The 25,377-nt window shown below is 33.7% G+C and overlaps 1 protein-coding gene across 3 annotated transcripts in view; it reads right to left on the bottom strand.

Annotated features, from left to right (window-relative positions):
• Positions 1-25,187, bottom strand: part of LOC100367929 (peroxisomal targeting signal 1 receptor-like) — a 28,524-nt gene extending 3,337 nt beyond the window's left edge. Inside the window, exons 1-13 of one of the 3 annotated variants that reach the window (XM_085490706.1) lie at positions 25,076-25,187; positions 24,031-24,204; positions 22,951-23,074; positions 17,630-17,752; positions 16,388-16,457; positions 15,455-15,499; positions 15,175-15,277; positions 13,032-13,148; positions 12,567-12,737; positions 10,219-10,362; positions 9,245-9,315; positions 8,698-8,886; positions 3,524-3,553 (exon numbers count right to left, since the gene is read on the bottom strand). In XM_085490706.1, coding sequence (XP_085346832.1) covers positions 3,524-3,553; positions 8,698-8,886; positions 9,245-9,315; positions 10,219-10,362; positions 12,567-12,737; positions 13,032-13,148; positions 15,175-15,277; positions 15,455-15,499; positions 16,388-16,457; positions 17,630-17,752; positions 22,951-23,074; positions 24,031-24,198 — 1,355 coding nt within the window. In that variant the 5' untranslated portion in view covers positions 24,199-24,204; positions 25,076-25,187. The remainder of the gene's footprint in view (positions 1-3,523; positions 3,554-8,697; positions 8,887-9,244; positions 9,316-10,218; positions 10,363-12,566; positions 12,738-13,031; positions 13,149-15,174; positions 15,278-15,454; positions 15,500-16,387; positions 16,458-17,629; positions 17,753-22,950; positions 23,075-24,030; positions 24,205-25,075) is intronic. The other 2 variants (XM_006819240.3, XM_085490707.1) reach the window with 2 other exon arrangements.
• Between the last annotated feature and the right edge of the window lie 190 nt (positions 25,188-25,377).

The raw sequence follows: 25,377 nt of genomic DNA, 5'->3' as shown, positions 1-25,377 counted from the left end.
TGTTAGTGCTATAATATTATAGTGTGTTTTTAAGACGATCCCAAGACACCATGATTCTATGTTGTACCATATGAATGCAATCAGTTTAATGAAAATCTAAATATTAGTGTTGTTAGAAGGAAAACAAGTGAATGAATGGGAAAACAAGAGCAACAAGAGATTATTAATACGAAAAACTTCACTTGGGTCTTCATTAGTTACAGCGGATGTAAAATATATACAGCAAAAAGTGGTCAAACACAATGACATTGATGTATCATTTTATCTCATAATACATTGTCCTATTAGTCGTAACCCCTAGCAACAAAGCACTTCTCAGACGTAAATGTGTGTAGGAAACATCATTCACATCATTGATATTGTTTTGATTTGTGGTTGACTGTCAATTAAAAAAGATGCTTCAGAGATTCGCAGTAGTACAAACAACTACACAACACAGGAGGAATTTGAATGTCATACCTTACACACATTAATGCCATTTTTACGTCACTAGAGGGTGCAACATTTTAGAAAAGTGTATGCTACATTACAACAATGTATATCATGAATAATGGTCAATAATAATGAGACATCTAGACTAACAATAGATTTAATGTAGACAATATGACTGCAGGTAAATCTAATGTAGACAATATGATTATAGGTAAATCTAATGTAGACAATATGACTGCAGGTAAATCTAATGTAGACAATATGACTGCAGGTAAATGTAATGTAGACAATATGACTGCAGGTAAATGTAATGCAGACAATATGACTACAGGTAAATCTAATGTAGACAATATGACTGCAGGTAAATCTAATGTAGACAATATGACTACAGGTAAATGTAATGTAGACAATATGACTACAGGTAAATCTAATGTAGACAATATGACTGCAGGTAAATGTAATGTAGACAATATGACTACAGGTAAATCTAATGTAGACAATATGACTGCAGGTAAATCTAATGTAGACAATATGACTGCAGGTAAATCTGATGTAGACAATATGACTACAGGTAAATCTAATGCAGACAATATGACTACAGGTAAATCTAATGTAGACAATATGACTGCAGGTAAATCTAATGTGGACAATATGACAGCAGGTAAATCTAATGTAGACAATATGACTACAGGTAAATCTAATGTAGACAATATGACTACAGGTAAATCTAATGTAGACAATATGACTGCAGGTAAATCTAATGTAGACAATATGACTACAGGTAAATCTAATGTAGACAATATGACTACAGGTAAATCTAATATAGACAATATGACTGCAGGTAAATCTAACGTAGACAATATGACTGCAAGTAAATCTAACAGACAATATGACTGCAGGTAAATCTAACAGACAATATGACTACAGGTAAATCTAATGTAGACAATATGACTACAGGTAAATCTAATGTAGACAATATGACTACAGGTAAATCTAATGTAGACAATATGACTACAGGTAAATCTAATGTAGACAATATGACTGTGGGTAAATCAAATGTAGACAATATGACTACAGGTAAATCTAATGTAGACAATATGACTACAGGTAAATCTAATGTAGACAATATGACTGCAGGTAAATCTAACGTAGACAATATGACTGCAAGTAAATCTAACAGACAATATGACTACAGGTAAATGTACTGTAGACAATGTGACTACAGGTAAATCTAACATAGACAATATGACTACAGGTAAATCTAATGTAGACAATATGACTACAGGTAAATCTAATGTAGACAATATGACTGTGGGTAAATCAAATGTAGACAATATGACTACAGGTAAATCTAATGTAGACAATATGACTACAGGTAAATCTAATGTAGACAATATGACTACAGGTAAATCTAACAGACAATATGACTGCAGGTAAATCTAACATAGACAATATGACTACAGGTAAATCTAACAGACAATATGACTACAGGTAAATCTAATGTAGACAATATGACTGCAGGTAAATCTAACATAGACAATATGACTACAGGTAAATCTAACAGACAATATGACTACAGGTAAATCTAACAGACAATATGACTACAGGTAAATCTAACAGACAATATGACTACAGGTAAATCTAACATAGACAATATGACTACAGGTAAATCTAACATAGACAATATGACTACAGGTAAATCTAATGTAGACAATATGACTACAGGTAAATCTAATGTAGACAATATGACTACAGGTAAATCTAATGTAGACAATATGACTGCAGGTAAATCTAATGTAGACAATATGACTGCAGGTAAATGTAATGTAGACAATATGACTGCAGGTAAATGTAATGCAGACAATATGACTACAGGTAAATCTAATGTAGACAATATGACTGCAGGTAAATCTAATGTAGACAATATGACTACAGGTAAATGTAATGTAGACAATATGACTACAGGTAAATCTAATGTAGACAATATGACTGCAGGTAAATGTAATGTAGACAATATGACTACAGGTAAATCTAATGTAGACAATATGACTGCAGGTAAATCTAATGTAGACAATATGACTGCAGGTAAATCTGATGTAGACAATATGACTACAGGTAAATCTAACATAGACAATATGACTACAGGTAAATCTAACATAGACAATATGACTACAGGTAAATCTAACGTAGACAATATGACTGCAAGTAAATCTAACAGACAATATGACTGCAAGTAAATCTAACATAGACAATATGACTACAGGTAAATCTAACAGACAATATGACTACAGGTAAATCTAATGTAGACAATATGACTGCAAGTAAATCTAATGTGGACAATATGACTACAGGTAAATCTAACAGACAATATGACTACAGGTAAATCTAATGTAGACAATATGCAGGTAAATCTAACATAGACAATATGACTACAGGTAAATCTAACATAGACAATATGACTACAGGTAAATCTAACATAGACAATATGACTACAGGTAAATCTAACAGACACTATGACTACAGGTAAATCTAACATAGACAATATGACTACAGGTAAATCTAACATAGACAATATGACTGCAAGTAAATCTAACAGACAATATGACTGCAGGTAAATCTAACATAGACAATATGACTACAGGTAAATCTAATGTAGACAATAAGACTACAGGTAAATCTAACGTAGACAATATGACTACAGGTAAATCTAATGTAGACAATATGACTACAGGTAAATCTAATGTAGACAATATGACTGCAGGTAAATCTAATGTAGACAATATGACTACAGGTAAATCTAATAATGCACCTGACCAACAGTAGATTTAATGTAGACAATATGACTACAGGTAAATCTAATGTAGACAATATGACTACAGGTAAATCTAACAGACAATATGACTACAGGTAAATGTACTGTAGACAATATGACCACAGATAAATCAAATAATGCAACTGAACCAACATTAGATCTAATGTAGAAAGGTGGACACAGTAAACAAGTAGTACCTGATGGGTTAGGGAGAGACCGATGAATACTAGACAGTGAATGTTATTTATATAATGGAAAGAATGTTATAGGACATTTTACCTGTGGTGTGTCTGTAAACGTGCGTAACCGCTGTAAAACAAGGATCAGTGGGGAGAGTTAAATGTAAAGTGATGGAAAAACCTTACATGATGTATACAGTGTTCTTCCCAGGCCTCTGAAGTATTGTGATACTCTAATGCCTGGAGACTCACTTGTGATGGTTAATGCCACCTGTTAGTTGTACTTCAATTTTAGTTTGTAATGTTAATTTTATTTGGTGCAAATTTTAGAGCATGTATTTCAAGGATCACAAAAACAGTGCAAGAACACAAATTGTCAATGCTACTCAAGTTGTTTAGATAATTATTTATGCAAATATTGGATTATGCAGATTAGATGCAAATATTAGATTATGCAGATTAGATGCAATACTTTGATGAAGTCTGGGAAGAAGACTGTTGTATAACGTCTTGCTCTATCTATCACTTCAGTACTAAACCTTGAAAATGAAGTTTTAATTTTATGTTTTTAGCATGCTCTGCTGGACCCATTTTCTAAAAATTCTGGAGCTGTACGTAAAAAAAAAACTTCTCGATGCATGTATTTAACATCCTTCAATCATACTCAAAACTCTAAAGATGCTCTGTGCTTTCAAGTGTTCGTTTTCAGCAAAAACTCATTGAAAATCCAGTTTTCAGCAAAGATTTTTAAGAAAACTTGATTTTAGCAAAGATTCCTGAGAAAATTAGATAATTTTATATACCCCCGGTACCACTGCAATTTATACATCTAAGCACATTGCAAAATATATTTCAAAATAATTAAATGTCTGCACGATTATGTTTTTTTTTCCTTTGAGAATGTATATCCAACCTTGGGATTACAGGGCTTTATCCAGAATTGTGTACAGTATAGTACAGAAATGATGAGAAAAAAACGTTAAGAGAGTGATGTTTTGAGAAACATTTTTTTTTAGATTCAATTTCTGAGAAAATTTCAGAATTAATGGGTTTTCGCTAACACTTTTCTTGTTTCAATGGTGAACATTTGTTGGCGACTACAACAAATTATGGCATGTTTTCCCACAAATGGATAAGAGGAAGTTTAAACCAAGTATTATTATGAGAAATCATCATAATCCACATAAAGTAAATTAAACATCAACAAATTATAATGTTCATATTAAAAATTAGTCCCCCAGTATACAATAAAAAACCTGAAATGAGTCTGCAATATGTGTGATATGATTTATAATGTCAATGCATATCAGAGATGTATGTGTGAAAGGTATAATTTAAAAAAGAAACAAACTAAAAATCTTTTTTTAAAGGTAAAATAGAACAAAGCAAATAGAGCGTTTCTAGTCAGAAATAAGGAAAGTCTTATTATATATCATTAGAACCAATCAGCACATGTTTACTGTAACATGTGACAATAGTAAGCCAATCAACAAATGGTTACTGCACAATGTGATATAGCAAGCCAATCAGAATTAAGGTAGCGGGACTATTATTTGCTTACTTGTTTTCATCTTCTAATTGTGACCAAATGACCACAAATAGACCCAGGAAAGTATATATTTTTAGAATCGCCAGACTTCAAGCTTTGCAAAGGTGTGTTTGCCATGCCCGTATCTGCATTCTATGACCCGTTACTTAATCAAAGGTGAAAAATTACTTTTTCTGTAAAAAAAATAATTACGCATTTATGCTGGCGATAAGAAGTATTTTTTTCACTTTTCCTAGTTGTTCAATAGTCTGGTAAATTGAATGTGTCTGGTCAGTTTTATGCAAGCAACGCATTTTAAAAAATAGTGTGCTGAATTTCAATTACTGGTTTAGTCGCATTGCCCCTTACTCAAACCACAACTCGTTGGTAAATAATCGATGAAATAGTTTGTCTGGACACATTCAAGTTCCTCTCACTGTCACCTTAAAGCTGTGAAAATTTGGTGTTAATCGGATGACAATAAGTATACGTTATTTTTTGTTAAAGACCTTGTATTTTGAAAAACATAAACTCCCAGAAAACGTCCATGAAGTAACAGCAAAGATTTTCAAGCTTGTTTATCGGCACAATCAATTTGTTTTCCCATCAAGGCCTGCTTTAACATGTGTAGGGACATCCAAATGTGTAAGGCTATTGGAAACCAAAAAAATAAAGGAATGGGATAGCTATAATTGGATAAATTTGGCATATGAAAACACCAAAATCAATGATTTTTTTTCAGTGGCTGTGTGACCTTGTGTCTGACACATTCATATGCAAATGACTAATCTGTGAAACAAACAGGGGCGGAGACAAACCACTAAAATGTTTGGAAACACTCATTGTGTGGCAGATAGCTACTGAAAACACATCCTAACATTGCTTTGTCTTGAGTTTATCTTTGAAACTTATCGGCACACAGATTAAACCTGTGTTATTGATTTTGGAAATCACTACTGAGGCTGCCTTGCTTCCCTTCAGAAAATCTACATTTTAACCAACTTACATGACATTCTATGTTATGTTGACTTTATCACATAAAAGTTTATAGTGCATTTCATCAATTAATAAACAAATGTGAAAATCGTAATTTTCAACACAAATAATAGTCTTGCTACCTTAAGTGGTTACTGCATCATGAGTTAAATGTCCATGTACCAGTTAACCAATCAGCAAAAGCATCACATGACATTCAGTGAGCAAGTCAGAGAAGTTGTTGGAAGTTATATCTGAGAATCCCTTGGGAATCAAACATGCTTGAACACATCTTTTTCACTCACACATAAAAACAGGTCATTTCTTTATCTTTTTACTTTCCAACATGCAATAATGTTGTCCCCAATGCAAATTTGAGATAAATGTGACACCAAATTTTTAAATAATCCATGATACATATTCACTACATATTGAGGCCTTCGAAGATGGTCAACTAAAAAATTTTCAGTTGGGGTAGATTCCTAATTTTTGAAAAAAAATTATGTTTTGTATAAAAATCTGGGAGTTGAAATAACTCTTGCTAAGGACATTAAAAATAAATATTATGTGAGGTTGCATGAATTATTCAATTTTTAATGGTAATTTTTTCATTATCTTTTACCCAAAACTCAATTTTGGCTGAAATGAAAGGTAGTGGCCGATAGCTGTCAATGGTGGAGAATTAAAACCAAGACAACCCTGGAAAATCAGATGGATACACATCAATACCGCAATCAGTGTTTTCAACATGTCTTTAAAGCATGGCTATTTTACCATGTTTGGTTGGACACAAAAATGCCATTGGCCAATTCTCAAAAGTTTATTGAAAGTTTATTGATATTACTATTGCCTTTCATTTTATATTTCTAAGTACATGTATTTCTATTGCAACAAAGTAACTATGCAAATTAACTGCTTGCTTAGACAATGGACATGCAGTAGTTTGTTCACGTCATGCCTCAAAGTGCTCTGGGTCACCTCTGGTCTATTCAGTTTTTTGTCTGACTGCTACATTTGTATGTGACGCTCCAGGATTCTATCTAGCAATCAGAGAGTGCTGGATGGTTATGAATATTCATATTGTAGCAATAAAGCACTATAACGACTTCAGATTTTGTATCACTGCGTTCATCTCCTGACACAAACAACATTGCATTATGGCTTGGATTGATGCTAGTTCCAATTGATGCGCACAAAGGTGAATTCCGATTGCAGTAGTAGTTATTCCCTGCCATTGTTTTACAGCACTCAATCGATTGCTGTCTGTTCCCATCAGTTCCCACACCCACCAATTTCTCATAAGCAAGTTCATTTTCCTTGAAATTTGTTGTCACATGTCTAGTGATATTTTCTGCGTTTAGTGTTACAGATTAGCATCTGATTTCAGCGGCTTGAATTATCTTGAGATAATTGACGCATAAATGTCCAGTTGAGTCCGAGTACAAACAGTTTATTTTTAACAGTTTGCTGACACTCACATCAGTGGTCTTGTCCAGCATAATTGAATAAGAACTGTTTGACTATTTCAGCTTGTTGATTGTTTTGTCTTCCAGCACTGATGATAAAATAATTTATTTATTTTGTGCATTAACCTCTCGCTCAAGTATGTGACACTCTTACTGGCATGTAAATCTTCTTTCATTGACAATCCGGGCTGAGTTCTACATTTTTGTATATGTATTTGATATACAATCTTTGGCCAGGAAATACACAAAAATACACAAACGCAGAAGAGATAGCATCATTTTTTTTACTTTGGCTTAAATAACATCACAAATGTTGGTAGCGGATGTCATCTCATATTTCATAATGTTTCAACCTGATTTCCAATGTTATGTTGATTTTGTGTGATCTTCAACAAAGTCCACGGTTGTTCTCTTTTTAGACAAGTTGTGATTTTCTTTGCTATGTTTCTTGCATTTACTAGACGTAATAAACTTGAGCACAGTACAGAGTTCTCTCTCAATAGACTATCCTGAAATGATGCAGTTTAGCTGATTGCTGTGTTTTTATCTGCTCATTTTCAATTGATTTGACTTGACTGACAGGAAATTATTTGTAAATATGTCATTTTACCAGCCTCACGGATAAAAAAAAGATCCTTTTTGATGTCAATGAAAGCGGTGACAATTGTTTTCTTTTATGTAAACTTTACATCGGCCTCCACTCAGACTGGGAGACTTCAATACCACCATTGTTACCACTGTATTAAATAGGGTTTCATACTCATCAGTGTTGATTGCCACTGAGGGAAAGTTTATGACACCAACTCGTCGAGGTGCGTTTCATACGTATACCTCATCCATGTGCACTGGATGATGCTGTCCAGCATAGGGAGAACCCTGCACATGTAAGAATTTGGTAATTTGGGACGTGTCATCTCCATACAAATCATCACAGATACGCATAGTGAAGCTTCTCCCATAGTTGAAAAGCATTTGACCCAATATCATTGTGTTACGTCTCTGTGCCAATCAATTAAACTAGATTTAAATATTCACTAACATATTACCTATACTTGAAGAAGGCACTCTAGAAACTCACCTTCCTTAAATTTGAAAAAGTACAAAGTTCCTTGAAGACACTTGGTCACTTGTACATAGTGTGGATTAAAACAGCAAAGTTGCAACCCAAGCCAAGCCAATAAGAAATAGAATATTCAAAGAAATGTTATAAGAAATAAAAAAGCCACCCAACCTCATTCTTCAATCCAGACACATGCATTTAATTTCAAGATGGCAACAAACTGTTTCTATGGCAACAAATATTACCTTGATACAAAAGATGATGGTTTATATTCAGCTTTTAGACCAGGATTTCCTTCAATCCCTTGATATTTAGGATTAGCTTTAAGCCATCTTTTCAAAGATTCACAGGCTTGTGGCTGCATTGATTCATTCGTGTAGCCCACTGCCAATGACATCAATGCTGTCAGGTTACTGGGTTCCAGTTCTATACATCTTAAATAAAAGAAAATATATGGTCATTGATCCCCATAATTGAAACCTTACAAATTTTGATACACACATTTATATTTTGAATGATCAACCTGTCCAAGATTATTTGAGTTCTGCACAGGTTCAATCGTGCAACTCTCCAAAGACACAGGCTGTATGGACGTATTTCTTCTTTTCACCAAATTTGGATTTCTACTGCATTTCTAGTTTGATTTCTTGGTATTTGCTCTAAAAACTACAATCATACATTCTAAATTCTTGAAAAAAAAATAGTAAAGAAGCTGATATATAAAATGAAAATAAATGAAAGGCTACATGTGCAAAGTGACTTTGATATTCATTTATTTGTTTTCAAACTTACTTTTTTAATGCTGAAATTGCTGCTAACTCTTGTTCATTTTCGGCTTGGCTTGTTCCAAGATACTGCCATGCCTAAAAGAATAAGAAAAACATTGTCATCGGCTTTCATACCATGAAACAAAATGATGTGCTTTTCATTGTCATTTACTGTAAAACATGTCTTTTTAGTTAGCAAGTTATTTTAGCTAATTTAGCTAATCTGTAATTTCGCTAATTCAAGATGTCACTAATTAAGGATAAAGTATATTCTCACAATTAGATTGTTGACACTTTGGCTAAATTAAGATTCAGTTAATTCATGCATAGAGTCAAATTTGCTAAAATGGCATGTAGCTATTGAAACATGTTTTACAATATATTGTGAAACAAAATGTTATGCATTAGTGATACCCTGTGTGTGACTTTCACACCAAGTTTGATTGTAATCAACCTAGGCAGGCCCTGGAAATGTATGATAGATTTTAGACCCAAAATGGCCACTACTTCATAAACATAATCAGTCCTGAGTTGCATTAAGTTAACTATAATGTCACTCTTAAAATAAAATTTAAATGAACTGATTCAAAGTCCAAGGAATCTTGTTTGGATTTGTTGTTGTGATAAGCTATATTATAAATGGTGAATAGCTTTACAAACAAACAAACAAATCTGCCATCTAAATCACAAAATGTTTAGTCACTAGAGGGCGCTATTTATTGGAATGGTTTATGAAATGAAAAATGTATGGTTATGCCCAACAACTTCCAACTGTCTCGGCAATTGAGGCAATCAATACTTTGAGCTTAATACCACAATATTTTAGATATTTTACTGTAATTTCTTTGTTAATTTTGGATCAAATGGACATAATTTCCAATTTACTATAGGCAGTGATCACAAAATTTGAAAAACTATGGACAAATTTATACTGTACTAATTTGTGAAAGGAGCCTGATATTGACGGTAGAATGGTTCAGATAGATGCTACAAGTTTACCTCTGCATGATTTGGATCTGTTTTCACAGCTGCTTCAAATAATAATACGGCATTAGCTAAGTCACCTTCTTCTAATCGCTTAATTCCTTCTTGAAATGGATTAGGATGATCCAGCAAAGGATTATCCTCTTCAAACTGATAATCCTACAAAAAATATATGTGGTGTTACACTTAGCTACACTTTCATATCAATATTCCTTAAAGCTTATTGTGTATGTACATTGCCTAGACCAAGTTGCTTTCACGCACAGTCCCAAAGAGATATATATTTCAGTTTCTTGATTACTGTAGGTAGATAGCTAGTACAGAGTCTTGGACAAAGTCTTTGGATGTGATCATGTTGCTTGTCATGTCAGAAATAATGTATCAAAATGAAAAACAAGTGTAGCAATTTTCATTTATTCCATTTATTATCAAGACATCATGGTGGGGTTCTGACTCATGTGCATAACATCTGAAACTACCACTTATATTCAAATTAATATAAATATTATTGACAATTCAAGAAATTTAGTGTAAAACAATCAACATCTTGAGATATTGGCATATTTTGCCATAGTCAGGTCAATCTTTTTTCATGGACCAATCAGACTGTCAGATTTTTATCACCAAATATAGAGTTATAGAGTTATTCCACTGCTTTATTACACTGAACAGCCATGATATATACATTTTGTATATATATATTCCGGACAGTTCCGGATTTATTTACTATTTACCATATCACCGGAAAAAGATATTGCATGTAAAATTAATTTCACAAAACTTACCTACCATTTTTTTGAAAAGTAGAAATATGGTCTCAACTTTTTTTTAATAGGTCAAAAAAATTGAGCTTTTCAAAAATTTAAAAAACAACAACAAGTCATTAAAAATGACACAGTCCCCGTAAAATTTTTAAAAGTTCTCTTTGTGCTCGTCATATTAAAGCGGAGGGGTTGTCGCGAGCGTGTCCTTGAAACTTGAGTTCCAAGTGGCGTATACAACAGATTGTTTATTTACATCAAAACATGTGTTCCGTGTAGTAGTAATATGGCCAAAAATAAAAACAGCCGTTATTCGGCCATCTTTGATCTGATTATGAAACACACTGATATGTATGATGTATGTGCCAAATATGAATGAAAATGGTACATAAATTGTGGAAATATAGTAGTAAGGCCAAAAAGTCAGATGACGGTCAATCGTCCGTCCTTGACCAGATTTTGAAACAAATTGTCATGGACATGCATCCTAACATGTATAAAGTACATGTATGTGCCAAATTTGAATGAAAACTGACAGAGCACGTCCAAGATATTGCATAAAAAAAACAAAAAAACAAGATGCCTGCCAGTCGACCACCTTTGATTCAATTGCGAAATAAATCGTCATGGACATGTATCCTAACATGTATAATCTATGTACCAAGTTTGAATGACAACTGACAAAGCATGTCCAAAATACAACATTTTCAAAAAACAAGATGGCTGCCAGTCGGCCATTTTGAATCAAATCACCTAAACCACTGCATGTGCATATGTCCCACACAAGGTACTAGGCACATGCAAAGAAAATATGGAATCGGTCCACAGGATTCTGAAATATGACTCTGGACAGAGTGACGCATGGACGGACGGACACACGGACGGACTCAGGTACTCTCGGATGACATGTATCCTAACATGTATGATCTACATGTATGTACTAAATTTGAATGAAAACTGACAAAGCATGTCCAAAATTTTCAAAAAACAAGATGGCTGCCAGTCGGCCATCTTTGATCCAATTGTGAAATAAATCGTCATGGACATGTATCCTAACATGTATAATCTATGTACCAAGTTTGAATGAAAACTGACAAAGCATGTCCAAAATACAACACTTTCAAAAAACAAGATGGCTGCCAGTCGGCCATCTTTGATCCAATTGTGAAATAAATCGTCATGGACATGTATCCTAACATGTATAATCTATGTACCAAGTTTGAATGAAAACTGACAAAGCATGTCCACAATACAACACTTTCAAAAAACAAGATGGCTGCCAGTCAGCCATTTTGAATCGAATCGCTAAACCACTACATGTGCATATGTCTCACATAAAGTACTAGACACATGCAAAGAATGAACGGAATCGGTCCAAGGGATTCAGAGATATAACTCCGGATGGACGGACGCACAGTTAAACGGATGGAGACCGAATTATAAGTCCCCGTTTTCAGACTTCGTCCGAACGGGGACTAATTAGTTGTGACACATGCACATTTTTAGCTGACGTACATGATAACCAGAAACATGAATACTTTTGTTTTGGGTCTGATATTCAGTGTACTGAAATTTGAAAAAATCTTGCACATAAAATTTTACCTTTGGTGACAAATCAACAATTTTTTCAAAATCACTCAACCAAGGGTGATCTTCTGTGTTTGCCATGTCTTCCCATTCTTTCTGTAATTTGTCCCAGAAATCAGCGTCAGTTTTAGCATCCCCCGTAGCTTCAGCCGTGAACTCGTCAGCCCAGCCACTAGCTAAGTCTCCCTGCAAGAGGTACATGTAGCAGGTAAATTTTATATTGTTTGCTTGACTACGTGCTGCAGAATATTGTGAATTTTTGTGAACAGCACACAGGACAATGTAAAACGAGCATTAAAAACAGATACACACAAAAAAAACATCCACTGTGGCATGTAAAGGCTGTAAAAGTGAAGTATGAAAATTTGTATCCACTAAATCAATATTGAACTAGGTGAATTTTGAATTGATAAATCAAATGGTTTGTTTCATTTATTAGCCAATCAGATACCATGTTGTATTTATGCAAATTTGCCTCACCTGCTGGTGGGAAAACTCTTGAGCCCAAGAAGTCCCTGTATTTTCACCTTTATCTACTACTTGGTTATTTTCAATTGTTACTTCCCCATCACCTATCTTCTTAATAAATTTCAAAAACTGAGAAAAACACAAAAACTTGCATCAGCAACTCTTGAATAGTTTTGGTGTACAAATACTTCGGAAATAAAAATTATTTCACAGAAAAATAAGTTGAAAGCTGAGAATCTATTTCTTCCAATTCGTTAATATTACAATTTAAGATTGATTGGTCAAAAGTAGTTTTAAAGGATTTTGTTATATTTTTCAACAGCTTTATCGAAAATTCAAAAATAAATGCATATTCAAAACAAGGCACATTGTATCCATTTCAACTGTATTTTTACCATTTAGAAAATCAATCAAGTTTTCATGACATTTTTGTAAAATATATTTTCCTCTGTGTGAAAGATTGAGACGAAAGAGAAGAAAACACATTATATGAAATGAAATGAGATTGATATACATAATATGTAGTTCACAGACCAGTAGATTTCATTACATGACTACTAATTTCATAATTACGCTAGTCCAGTAGTAACTACATGTAGGAATGTTATGTTAATATATACTCTTTTATAAATTGTTTTTTCAGCCATGAATACATGTATATATATATATATATATATATAACATGATGTATAACGAATATATACAATTTGAATATAATCAGTCAAAGCATTCAAGAGATATGGCTCTACAAGCCCAATCATTAAAACAAAATGTCCGCCAGTCAGCCATTTTGAATCTAATCTGAAAAATAAAATGACGTGCATCAGGAACCTGTAATGTCTAATGTATGTTATAAGTTTGAACAAAATCCATCCATAAAAGCAAGAAATGCTTGATATTTGAGGATTTTTTTAGCACAAAAATGGCCACCATTTGGCCACTTCGAAATGAATCGTCAAACCAATATATACGTATATCTATGACATGATGTATAATAAATATTAAAAATTTGACATCAGACATATGGGTCTGGAAACCCATTCATTAAAACAAAATGGCCACCAGACAGCCATTTTGAATCTGATCTGAAAAATAAAATGATGTGCATCAGGAACCCGTAATGTCTAATATTTATACCAAGTTTGAACGAAATCCATCCATAAATGCCAGAAACACTTGATAGATCATGAAACAAATTGACGTGCATATGTATAATATCATGTATGATGTATGTGTGAAGTTTGATTGTGATTGGTCCAGGCATTTCTAAGATACAGGTCCGGACGCACGGAGGTCAAAACATAAGTCCCCGTTTTCGAACTGCATCCGAATGGGGACTAAATATAGACTTGCTTCTACATTTGCATTTTGCAAAACTATTCCATCATACATTTCAAATGATATCATCTTTAATTGAGGAATGTGTAGGGTAGTAACAACATGTGGTTATCAAACTTAGAATCAGGAATTTCAATGTTCTTGTTTTGTGGTATAGTGAGACTGATGTATCATGCAAAATACGAAGGAAAAAGTTTGGGGAAAAGCAACAGAACTGTGAGTCTCAGCATCAGCCAAATGGAATTGATTGAAACCGGGAAGATGAAATGAATAAGTAATTTAAGCTTTCTTTGATTTAACTTAAAATACATGTACTGATGTTATTTATGCTGAAACAAATAGACTATAATTATCAAAATAATGATATTCTAATTAAGTCTATTTATTTTATTTAGTGAGTCCTGGCTGGAAGTGTTAGCTCCTGCAGTCATTTCATTATCAGTCATTCTATTTCACAAAACTAATTAATGTTTATGTGTTCGTGAAAATCAAAATTCTAAACAAGATATAAAACTCAACCTAGCTACATGTATATTCAAAATACAACAAAGAGAATACCAGTGTTTTATCTAAGACGATAGCACCATTTTTGACTTTTCAACATTTCGTGACGCTAATTTTAGAACCAAAGTAAGGCCTTTCACTCTTCCCTGACGTCTATTCAAGAGATTGTACGGTGTATTGTTTGTTTTGTGCATTTAGTGATTGCAATATGTATGTAATAGAAACTGCACACCGAACTTGAGCTTTTGACTTCAATTTTTGAATTGATACATTGTAATATAAACCACGGTTTCTATTAGGATTTCAACGGTACCTCAGAGTTTGAAAACCTTGGGTCATCTAAGGAGTTTAGAAGTTGATTGGCTGTCTGTGCTAATTCTTCATCTTTCTTTGCATCTTGATGAAACTCATCAATCCTGCAAAATGAACAAGTGTTTTGAATTCACGCACTGATTTGTTTGAAAAGATATTTAAAATATAGTGAATACTTTGGTTTGAAAATAGTGCACATACTGTAAACCAAAAAACAATTTTCGTGAATTTTGCAAGTCAGTGTTTTTTTAGCATTCAATGTACAGTAGTTAAAAACTTACCATTTTTCATCTTCTGCTTTGTAAGCATTTTCAAATTCTTCTGTCCTGTATTAAATAAAGTGTAACATATTAACTAGAGAGGAAATGCTAAGCAGATTGAATCAGGCAGTGGTAAGTTACACACTAATTTGCACAGCATTGGAATTGAATAATTATTCAAAAGAGAAATGATTGCACCCTATGCATACAAGCAGAAATAAATCACTGCAGCTGTAGCAGTGTCAATCCAATGTGTTGGTAAAACAATATACTGTGGCAGCAACACCATGTGGTCACTATATTTAAGTTCTAGGCGGCATAGTGTTTTAGATATGTACATTTCAAGTGAGTGTGTTGTTAGCAGCAACAAAAACCAAAAAGATGCATAGAAAAACAAAATTATGTTAGTTTCAGTTTCAAAGAAACCTAATGTATTTAATTGTCAAAGATATTTTTATCTATTTTCCATGAATTCTATTCATATCTATCCTTGAAAAAGGATACTTTGTTCGAAAACAACTGGATATATCAAAGAATTATAATTACCTACTACCATGTTTTATATTCTGTATTTCAGAGGTGCTAGCTACCTGTGTGATCTTGGGTTGACATTGGTCAAAATTTAATAATTTAACAGGAAGTAAGAAGACAAAATAATTTTGCATTCCAGTTGAGAACAGCAGTTACATGTATAGTGCATTATAATGAAATGAAACAAAAACGGATTGATTGATTGATCTTCCTCTCGACTGGTTCTGGCAATTTTCGGGAGACAATGGCATAGTCTTTAACAATGTTTTAGCCAGGTTTTATTTTATGAAAACCCAGAAAATATAATCATTGAAAGAATTGTTTCCTTTACATAACTGTGAATTTAAAACCTAGTGCATCATCAAATCGGCTAAAGTGAAGCTGAGTAAACATTTTTTAATTCTACAGTATCTTAGGTCTTACCATAAGTGATCCTCACTTTGTTCCAAGTATTCTGCAGCCCACTTTGTATCAGGTACAACATTGGCAACAGCTGAAACACAGAAATGTCAAAAATGTCATCACAAACTTACCTATCTTGCAGCAAAACATATACATATAAATCCAAACAAAAAAATATTGATTTTGTAAGGTATCAATCCACTTACCAATACCTGGTATATACCATGAAATATTGATGGGTATTAAAGAAGTAATGGAATATACATTTTAAAATAGTCCTCTTAATTAATTAATTAATTAATTAATTAATTAATTAATTAATTAACTGTAATCTGTGATCAAAACATTCTCTAGCATGTAAAATATGTAAAACATGAAAGCAGGATATGGACTTTTAATATAACACATTTTTAACTAACAAAACACCACTTTCAAAAAATGTTGTTTTTAGCTTGTTCTGGGAGTGATTTAGCAACTTCAAGAGGGTATTAAGTTTGAATAAATACAAATAGATGCATATTTAATAACTCCACTGCATATTACTGTGACATAGGCAAGATAGAATCCAGATTGCTGGTGTATGATATGCTTGATTATGTCAGCAGCTTGTAGACTCATTTGAAGTGAAATTATGACACATTCAGATGTGGTCATATATATATATTTACCGGTATTTATTTATTCAAGTAAAATATGTCAAGAATGTATTACAGTGCGCTTAATAACTGTTAGTGCTAAAATTTGCACAGTAACTAGGATAACAGCCCAGGACACAAATAAACAGAAACTTGCAATAATTATAATAATACTAATAATCTATCTTGTTTACTTTATGTTTCTTAGTTGCATAGAAAATAAATTTGGCAAGGTTTCTAACAACAATAACATTAGTGGTGTTCATTAAATGAATAAATTTGTTTATTGTGGGAAAAATATGAAAATTCTCTGGGATATATTTTATTCTCAAGGCATTATGAAATGGGTCGAATAAAGCATATCTCCAATATTGTTTATATGAAATTGAATTTAATATATGCTGGATGAATAAAATACGTGTTTTGACCACAGACACACTTTTAAGTGCTACAAAAAAAGCAAATATAATAGTGAGTATAATATTTACCTGTAACAACAAACCAATGGATTTAATGACACAAAACACAAATAGCAGTGACACTAAAATTCTTATTGTCTATTTTACTAAAATGGATAGAATGCCGTTATATTACCCATAATGCATTTCATGTTGAATTGTAATCTCACCTGACTGGTTTGGATTTTCCAAGAATTCTGTTGTCCACGAAGCTTCTTCAGGAGGTCTCTGTTGTTCTTTTGTCAGAAATTCAGCAGCCCAATCTTCTGTGGCTATCTCAGCAACTCTAGGGCCTTTATAACAAATAGCAGAAAATAAATACTGTGAAGTACATGTACTTTAAATTATGTTTGCTAATTTTTTTGTTATGTACTAGTAGCTTCGCGGTAAGTGGCTTTCACGGTAAGTGGGTTTCGTATTGGGTGGGTCTCGCAGGGAATAGGGCTTTGGCGCAGTAACTGGTCCTTTCATCGTTGTTGAGAATTAAAGTTTTATGTTTCTTAAACAACTTGCGCTATTCTGGGAATACCATCCTTAGAAGCTATTGATTTGCCTTTATGATTTGTGATGTTGCTCTGGCAGGAGTTCCAAAATAAGACCTATGCTCTGATAATGCCCATAGTTTTAAAACCCAAGAAACATTATCATTATGATCTTATTGCAAAGGATAGTTGAATATTGTTTATTAAAATTAATAATCCCCATAACCGCTTTCCAATATGCTGTAGAATACTTATACCGTACTCGACCATGTTAGCACCCAGGGGCCTCAACTCAGAAAATCACGATTTTGTAGGGGTGGGCGCTTACCCGAGCACCCCCCTCGAAAAAGAGTGCAAATGAAAATTTTGATTCATCAAGTGACAGATTACGTCTTTGAAAGAAAATCAAATTACTAAATTAGTTGCGTCGTCATTGATTTTCACAATGAAGAAACAGAAATGATCACAAAAAATACGCACATTTTATTACAATATTAATTACGTACCACCATAATTTACGGAATTAAAAACATTTGAGTCTGTTGGAACACAGTTGAAGTCAAAATTGTCATATTATTTCCACTGACAAAGTTGTTGGATCGTACGCAAACTCTCGATGAAAATCACTTTCCGCCATGATGCAATTGCAGATTTGACCTACAGCAGCGTCCTTTGACCTAATGGGTCAAGTTGGTTATTAACTAATCAGAATGCTGTGTTGTACTGACGCAATTCTTCGGAAATTCCTGAAGACTTTCCGGTAACGCAATGCGGAAGTGAATAATCGATGTCGAAGTATGATCCGTTGGGATTGATTTCAGCGAATAAACGACATGGTTTTTCCGAAACACTAGTAACTAGCCATTTTTGAGAGGTAAACTAAATATGGCATGAAATATTTATCGCATTTTACTTGTATTAACAGGTCATTGTCGAAGCGTAGTTTACACACGGTTACCGTGTTCTATGCATTCACATGTTCACAGCGATCGATATCCACGCTGTATCATATAAAAACGATTACCAAGATTCGTTACGCAAGACCAAGTTTTAAATTAGTTGCATTTTGAAGGGGCGGGCGCTTTGCCAAATGTGACCCCAATTATAAAAATTGCGCAAAAGTGGGGGGTGGGCGCTTGCCCGGGCGGTCGAGTACGGTACTACCTTATACTAAAATATATTTGGATAATTAGAGTACTAACACATTTTCATTTATGGTCCGATTAGATTTAAAATACACCACGAATATTCACTTTTGAGATATAATATTTGGTATGTGTTGATTCTTGGATATTTTATCTTCAACGTCCTGTACTTCGTTTATTAATTTGAACTTTCCAGTTTGCGTAAAAAGGGTGAGTTTTGCGATTTCGACATCGAAAATGCCTTTGCTTTATTATTTGCTGAGGGAGGGCCGCTTAGGTATGTGCTCTGTAACTTGCAGCAAATGAACCTAAAAACGTAAGGTAATCAAACAAAAATGACGTTGCACTAAAGTCCAAAAAGTACATTCAAGGTCTGCATTTTTTCGCAGCATAAAAATGATTTACTCCCTTTCTTATTGTGACACACTCAAATCAACTGATTTCCATTTCCCTCAAGAGTCACAATCGTTTGTGCCTCCATGACATGTTCATTTGCCTTCAATTGCGTTTTAGTGGCTGTCACAGTCATATTCTGAGTCTTGCCGATAACATTTTGGTTCAAATTCACGTAGATATCGAGGAGAAAACTCAAATTTTCAACTAAAGCTAATTTGCATAACAATGTTTTTGCCCTTGGTTGCCATATTGGATACCGCATACAACTAGGGAAATTCACTCGCATTAAATTTTGTTCGCAAAAATGTATTTGCACTAAAATACGTTTTTTATGCATAAACACGTTTTTTAACCTTGATTACTAAAATCAAAATATAATTCAGGTATCTATCGCCGCGGTAAGTAGTTTCGACCTTTTTTGCTCAAAAGGCAAAGGCGATAAGACTAGATTCTCAAGGACGCAGGTCGTTTGCATCGGACGATTTCTTTTGTTTCAAATTTGTTGTACGCCTAGAAACATGGCAGCATTGTTTTTGGTGAATATGTTCTGTTCCAATATTAGATTTTGATATGCCTAACAATTCCTTACTGAAACATTTCCTGTACTCTCTAAAATTTGACAATGCCACTAGCCCAAGATGGATCTTGTGTCACTGTACGTAAAACACACTCTCAAACTTGAAAATTTTAAAGTTCAGACCATTAAGCAAATAGATGGAAATACCAGTTGCATAAATCATGAAGATTGATGATTCAATTGCTGACCGGGATAGCTGCATTTAGTGTTCTTTTCTATGCAAAATAAAATCATATGGATGCTGTGGGCGGCGAAGGGTGACAGATTGTTTTGGTTCAACGGCTGTCAAGGCACGGGCAACATTTCCTGATTTTTTTACTATTCTGACGTGTTCTGGGCTGTATATAACAGTCAGACACTGACAAGTAAGTAAGTACATTGTACTAGTAAACAGTCCGGGACATAGTCAATACAAGTCGGTAGGCTAGTTGACGATCCACTCCCCTCCAAAAACAAGCAACATGTTTTTGGCTGTTTCCATGATAAGACATGAACGTGAAGCTATCGTCAGTTTGTAACTAAATGGTCCTGTATACGAAGTTCGCAAAAACCATTTAGTCTTTAGAAGTCACTTAGTTTATTACTAGGACGTATTCTGCTGTTACATTTATTATTTCCAACCGTTTTGCGATAGTATTTTCTAGAATGAAGGCAGCATTTACAGTTCATTCAAAGTTCAAAGTTGTGTTTGAGATTACGTTGATACAGTGTAACAATGTCGGCGCCAGTGATATCTTACCAGTGTGCAAAGTAGCCAAAATAAAAAGAATGATCATTTGAACTCTGTTATTACAAAACTGGTAGGAGATAATAAATTTGGGGCGAAAGTATTCAAAAATCAGTTTTTGGCTGTTGCAATGGCAGTGGTGGGCCAGGATTTTTTCCAATCAGTGACGGTACGACCTGTCAAGTATGAACAAAATCAGCCAAGCCAAAAAAATCACTGAAGAGTTCAAAAAATATTCCTGGTGAACATGGGCTCAAATTTCTCGGTAATGAAAAAAGATAATATTCAAATAGTAACTTTGTGCCCACACTCAAGCTGAGTAGAAAGAGCTATGTCTGTGGTGTTTTATCCCAAATTTATAGGAGGAGATACATTTGGCGCGAAGCTATCCAAAAATCAGTTTTTTGGCTGTTGCTATGGCAACGGTGGGCAACAAATTTCAGATTTGTCCTAATAACTAGGGTGAAGCTGCCAAGTTTGAGCAAAATCGACCAAGCCCAAAAAATCACAGAAGTAATAATACGTGAAAACACTGGAAATCACACAGACACACACAAACCCACAAAAGCGATTACTGTGGAATACTTTATTTTCGCTGGAATTAATTTTCGCTGAAAAGGCTTTTCGGGCATTTTGTATGGAATTTATTTTCACTGATTTTTGATGAGTTTAATGTAAAATAGAGGAAAAAAAGTATATTCGCTGAATTTTATTTTCACGGAATCATCCCTTCAGCGAAAATAGCGAAAATAAATTCCAAACGAAAATAAAGTATTCTACAGTATAAGACTATACCGTAATCGACCGCGTTAGCGCTCATGCCCGGGCAAGCGCCCACCCCCCACAACACAGCATTCTGATTAGTTAATAACCAACTTGACCCATTAGGTCAAAGGACGCTGCTGTAGGTCAAATCTGCAATTGCATCATGGCGGAAAGTGATTTTCATCGAGAGTTTGCGTACGATCCAACAACTTTGTCAGTGGAAATAATATGACAATTTTGACTTCAACTGTGTTCCAACAGACTCAAATGTTTTTAATTCCGTAAATTATGGTGGTACGTAATTAATATTGTAATAAAATGTGCGTATTTTTTGTGATCATTTCTGTTTCTTCATTGTGAAAATCAATGACGACGCAACTAATTTAGTAATTTGATTTTCTCTCAAAGACGTAATCTGTCACTTGATGAATCAAAATTTTCATTTGCACTCTTTTTCGAGGGGGGTGCTCGGGTAAGCGCCCACCCCTACAAAATCGTGATTTTCTGAGTTGAGGCCCATGGGCGCTAACGCGGTCGAGTACGGTAATAACTTTAAGGATGTACGTGGCTAACTAGGAAAATTCAAAACGAGTACAAATTTGTATATTCAGTAAAAGGTCTGACTCATAAAAAAAAATGAAAACAACCAATCAAATAAAAATAATTTAGCCAATGTTGTAATAATAACAGTTTACTCAAAAATTGGTGAAATAAATTACATGCAAATTTTCTGTTCAGAAAAAATATCATCTTTTGTTGAATGCCTATAAAGTGTCAATAAAACCAGTTTTACTATCAGTCTGCATTATACAACATGTATGTTTATAATGTCCATTGGGCTTTGTATAAAAAGGGATTTGGCATGATTTAGGGTATATGGGTATAAAATTTACACTGACCTCCAATCTCGGCACGTGTGTTTTTTACAGTTTTCATATTGGTCTTTATGTACATCATGTGCACTAAATAGCTAACAGCTGGAGAACACAGTCATAAATGAGAGTACTTTATAGTCATAAAAAATATTTAACTAGACAAATTATGATGCATAATTGTTTTAATTTACTAACTGGCTTCTGGTAGATATCTCAGCCTTTCTCTATGTATACTAGTTAAATACTTTATTTTCGTTTGGAATTAATTTTCGTCATTTTCGCTGAAGTAGAGATTCAGTGAAAATAAAGTCCAGTGAATATACATTTTTCCTTATATTTACATTAATTTGTCAAAAATCAGTGAAAATAAATTCCATACAAAACACCCAAAAAGTCAACGAAAATTAATTCCAGCTAAAAAAAAGTATTTTACAGTATGTGCATTTCTGACGACAGTCCACTGTAAGTGACCAATGTCATGTACAAAGATTTAAATTTATAAAGTACAACACTGTTCACATTACCTCTGACAGGCATTGGTCTGTACTGTGCATCTTCAATTGCTTGCATCTCATGAAGTAATGCATCCATGCGAAATGTTTGAGGTGGTGCATGATGATGCTGCTCTGCCAGAAACTCATTCACTAACTGCAAGCATAAACAAATAATATAAATTAACTATGTGAATAATTTACCTGATACATGTATGACTTTGAAAGCAGCAAATCCATGTTTTTAACCAAAAATGTAGTTTATTTTTCCAAAAAGCATCAACAAGTTTGTTTTGTTTTAATAAGATCACTCTATACCACATCAATTTATATGTTTAATATTTAACATTTATTAAATCATGCTTTCAAATACATACATTGAAGATTTGGATTGACAAAACAACCTCTGAAAGTGAAAATAAACATTTCCCCATTCTATTGTATGCAAAATTTCAAAAAAATGTGTGAGGCACAGGTTTCAAACTGACTTGTACAACGATGAAAAGCAAAAGCTATTTTTTTGGCCAAACTGAAACCCAAGATGTTTATGATATTTTATACAGTATAATTTTAGCACAAGCTGTCATTGCACATTTTAACCACTTTATCTGTAAAGACTTTGAGAATGTCAATCTGATCTCCAGTGTGGTACAGTTAAAAGGGTGATGAAAACATGTGGAGTGGGCTTCATGCAAATGTGATGAAATAATAATTGTGAATGTAATACGAGAATGTTTGCAACAGGTAGAGTGAAAGCCATCTGCAGTTCACATGTAGTACAGTTGTGGTCACTGTTTCCGTAAATTTTTTTGAATCATGAAAATACTGTGAAAATTTGCCCATTTCCCCCTTGAAATGTTTTTTCTGCATACAAAATGCATGGAAAGTTTCTCAAAAGACAAAATTTCACTGAGTAACTACAATTGAATCTGAGAAAATTGAGCGAGAATAAGGCTTAGAAGGAACACTGGTTGTGGTGTTGTAACTAATGAAGAAATATGATTTTCAGGTCAGCTATATTACATTTGCACAAGTAGCCATATGGCGGAAGTGTAAAATTGTTTTAAAAAAATGGGAACTCAGTCTACTTTAACCTCTGACGCTTATACTCACCTGTTGTTCGGGAGCTTCAATGAAACCTCTTTCTAAATCTCTAGGATGAATAACACCTCTTCTGAACCCTTCTTGTTGCAAAGATTTATCTTGTGTGAAATGTGTGGTCAATTTCATAAGGGGATTCGCCCCACCACATTCACCATCGATAAAGTCTCGCATAGCCATGATCACCTTAAAAAAACCATACATATTTTGAACCACTTCTTCCACTGTCAACTAATGTACAATCGAATGTGTTATATTGAGTGATATTCTGATCAGAAATTATTTGGTACTATAATATAAGAATCTAGCAAAAATCTAGTGAGAAAGTAAAAGGGATTCTTGCTAGACTTTGATCAAAAATAAATAGTGAATGAAATTCTGATCATGATATTGACAGATTCTTTTCTAGAATTTTGCAAAAGAAAATCATACAGTGTAGGCTCCACTAATTGTGATACTTTTTACAACGTTAAATTTACTATAAAGCAAGAATTAAAATATACTAGATGTGATTGAACTTGTCTGATAATAAACAGGTTTCAAATATCAAACTAGTGTATGGTAATGAACGCTGTTCCACCATGCTATTCCACCAAAACAATTTTAAAATCTCACAAAAACATGCTTTAGCAATTTCAATCAGAGTATTCCTTGATATATTTGGTTATGTAGTTGCATACCCAGATTTTAGCCATGCGTAAAATGACTATGTTTCAGGAAAGATTGGGGCATCCCACCCTCATCCATTTACGAATATTTAATTCTAACCACCAACACATTTTGTATTTGGGGGGGGGGGGGGAATCATTTTTTTTTTTCATTTTAGGTTTGATCGATTGTTGTTTTTGTGTGGCTTCTTTTTATTATTTATTTGTGATAATGCATCGCCACGAAATAAACACCTGGCAATGCCCCCCCTCCCCCTAGTGGGGGAGGGGTAAACTAGTTCAGGTCATCTGTACTATAACCTTTGAACATCCGAAGTTCATTCACTGTTAACACCTAAATAACAATGATTTAACACATAATTTAAAATTTACAAATTGTCCTCAAATACCTTGTGCTTATATCGCTTTCTTCGAAAGAACCTCCAATACCCGAGTTTTCGTTATTTTTGTCAACATTTTTCCTAGCAGATACACGACATGTTGAAAGCAGCTGACTTCCGGTTGAGTCTATCCCAGGGTTCCACAATAATGGCGTCATAGGTGTATTTTTTAGCACCCCGTTTCTAAACAATGTGTGCCGAAGTGTTGTGAAAAATAATTCCGTGATATTAATTGAAGTCTACGCTATTTTCACATTTTGCCAAAAAAACCGTTAAAGTTCGTTTTCTTAATTATCGCCCTTATTTGTTAA

This window comes from Saccoglossus kowalevskii, chromosome 15, assembly GCF_978046115.1.
Source record: "Saccoglossus kowalevskii chromosome 15, keSacKowa6.1, whole genome shotgun sequence".
Lineage (NCBI taxonomy): Eukaryota > Metazoa > Hemichordata > Enteropneusta > Harrimaniidae > Saccoglossus > Saccoglossus kowalevskii.
This window is presented reverse-complemented; position numbering and strand designations above follow the sequence as displayed.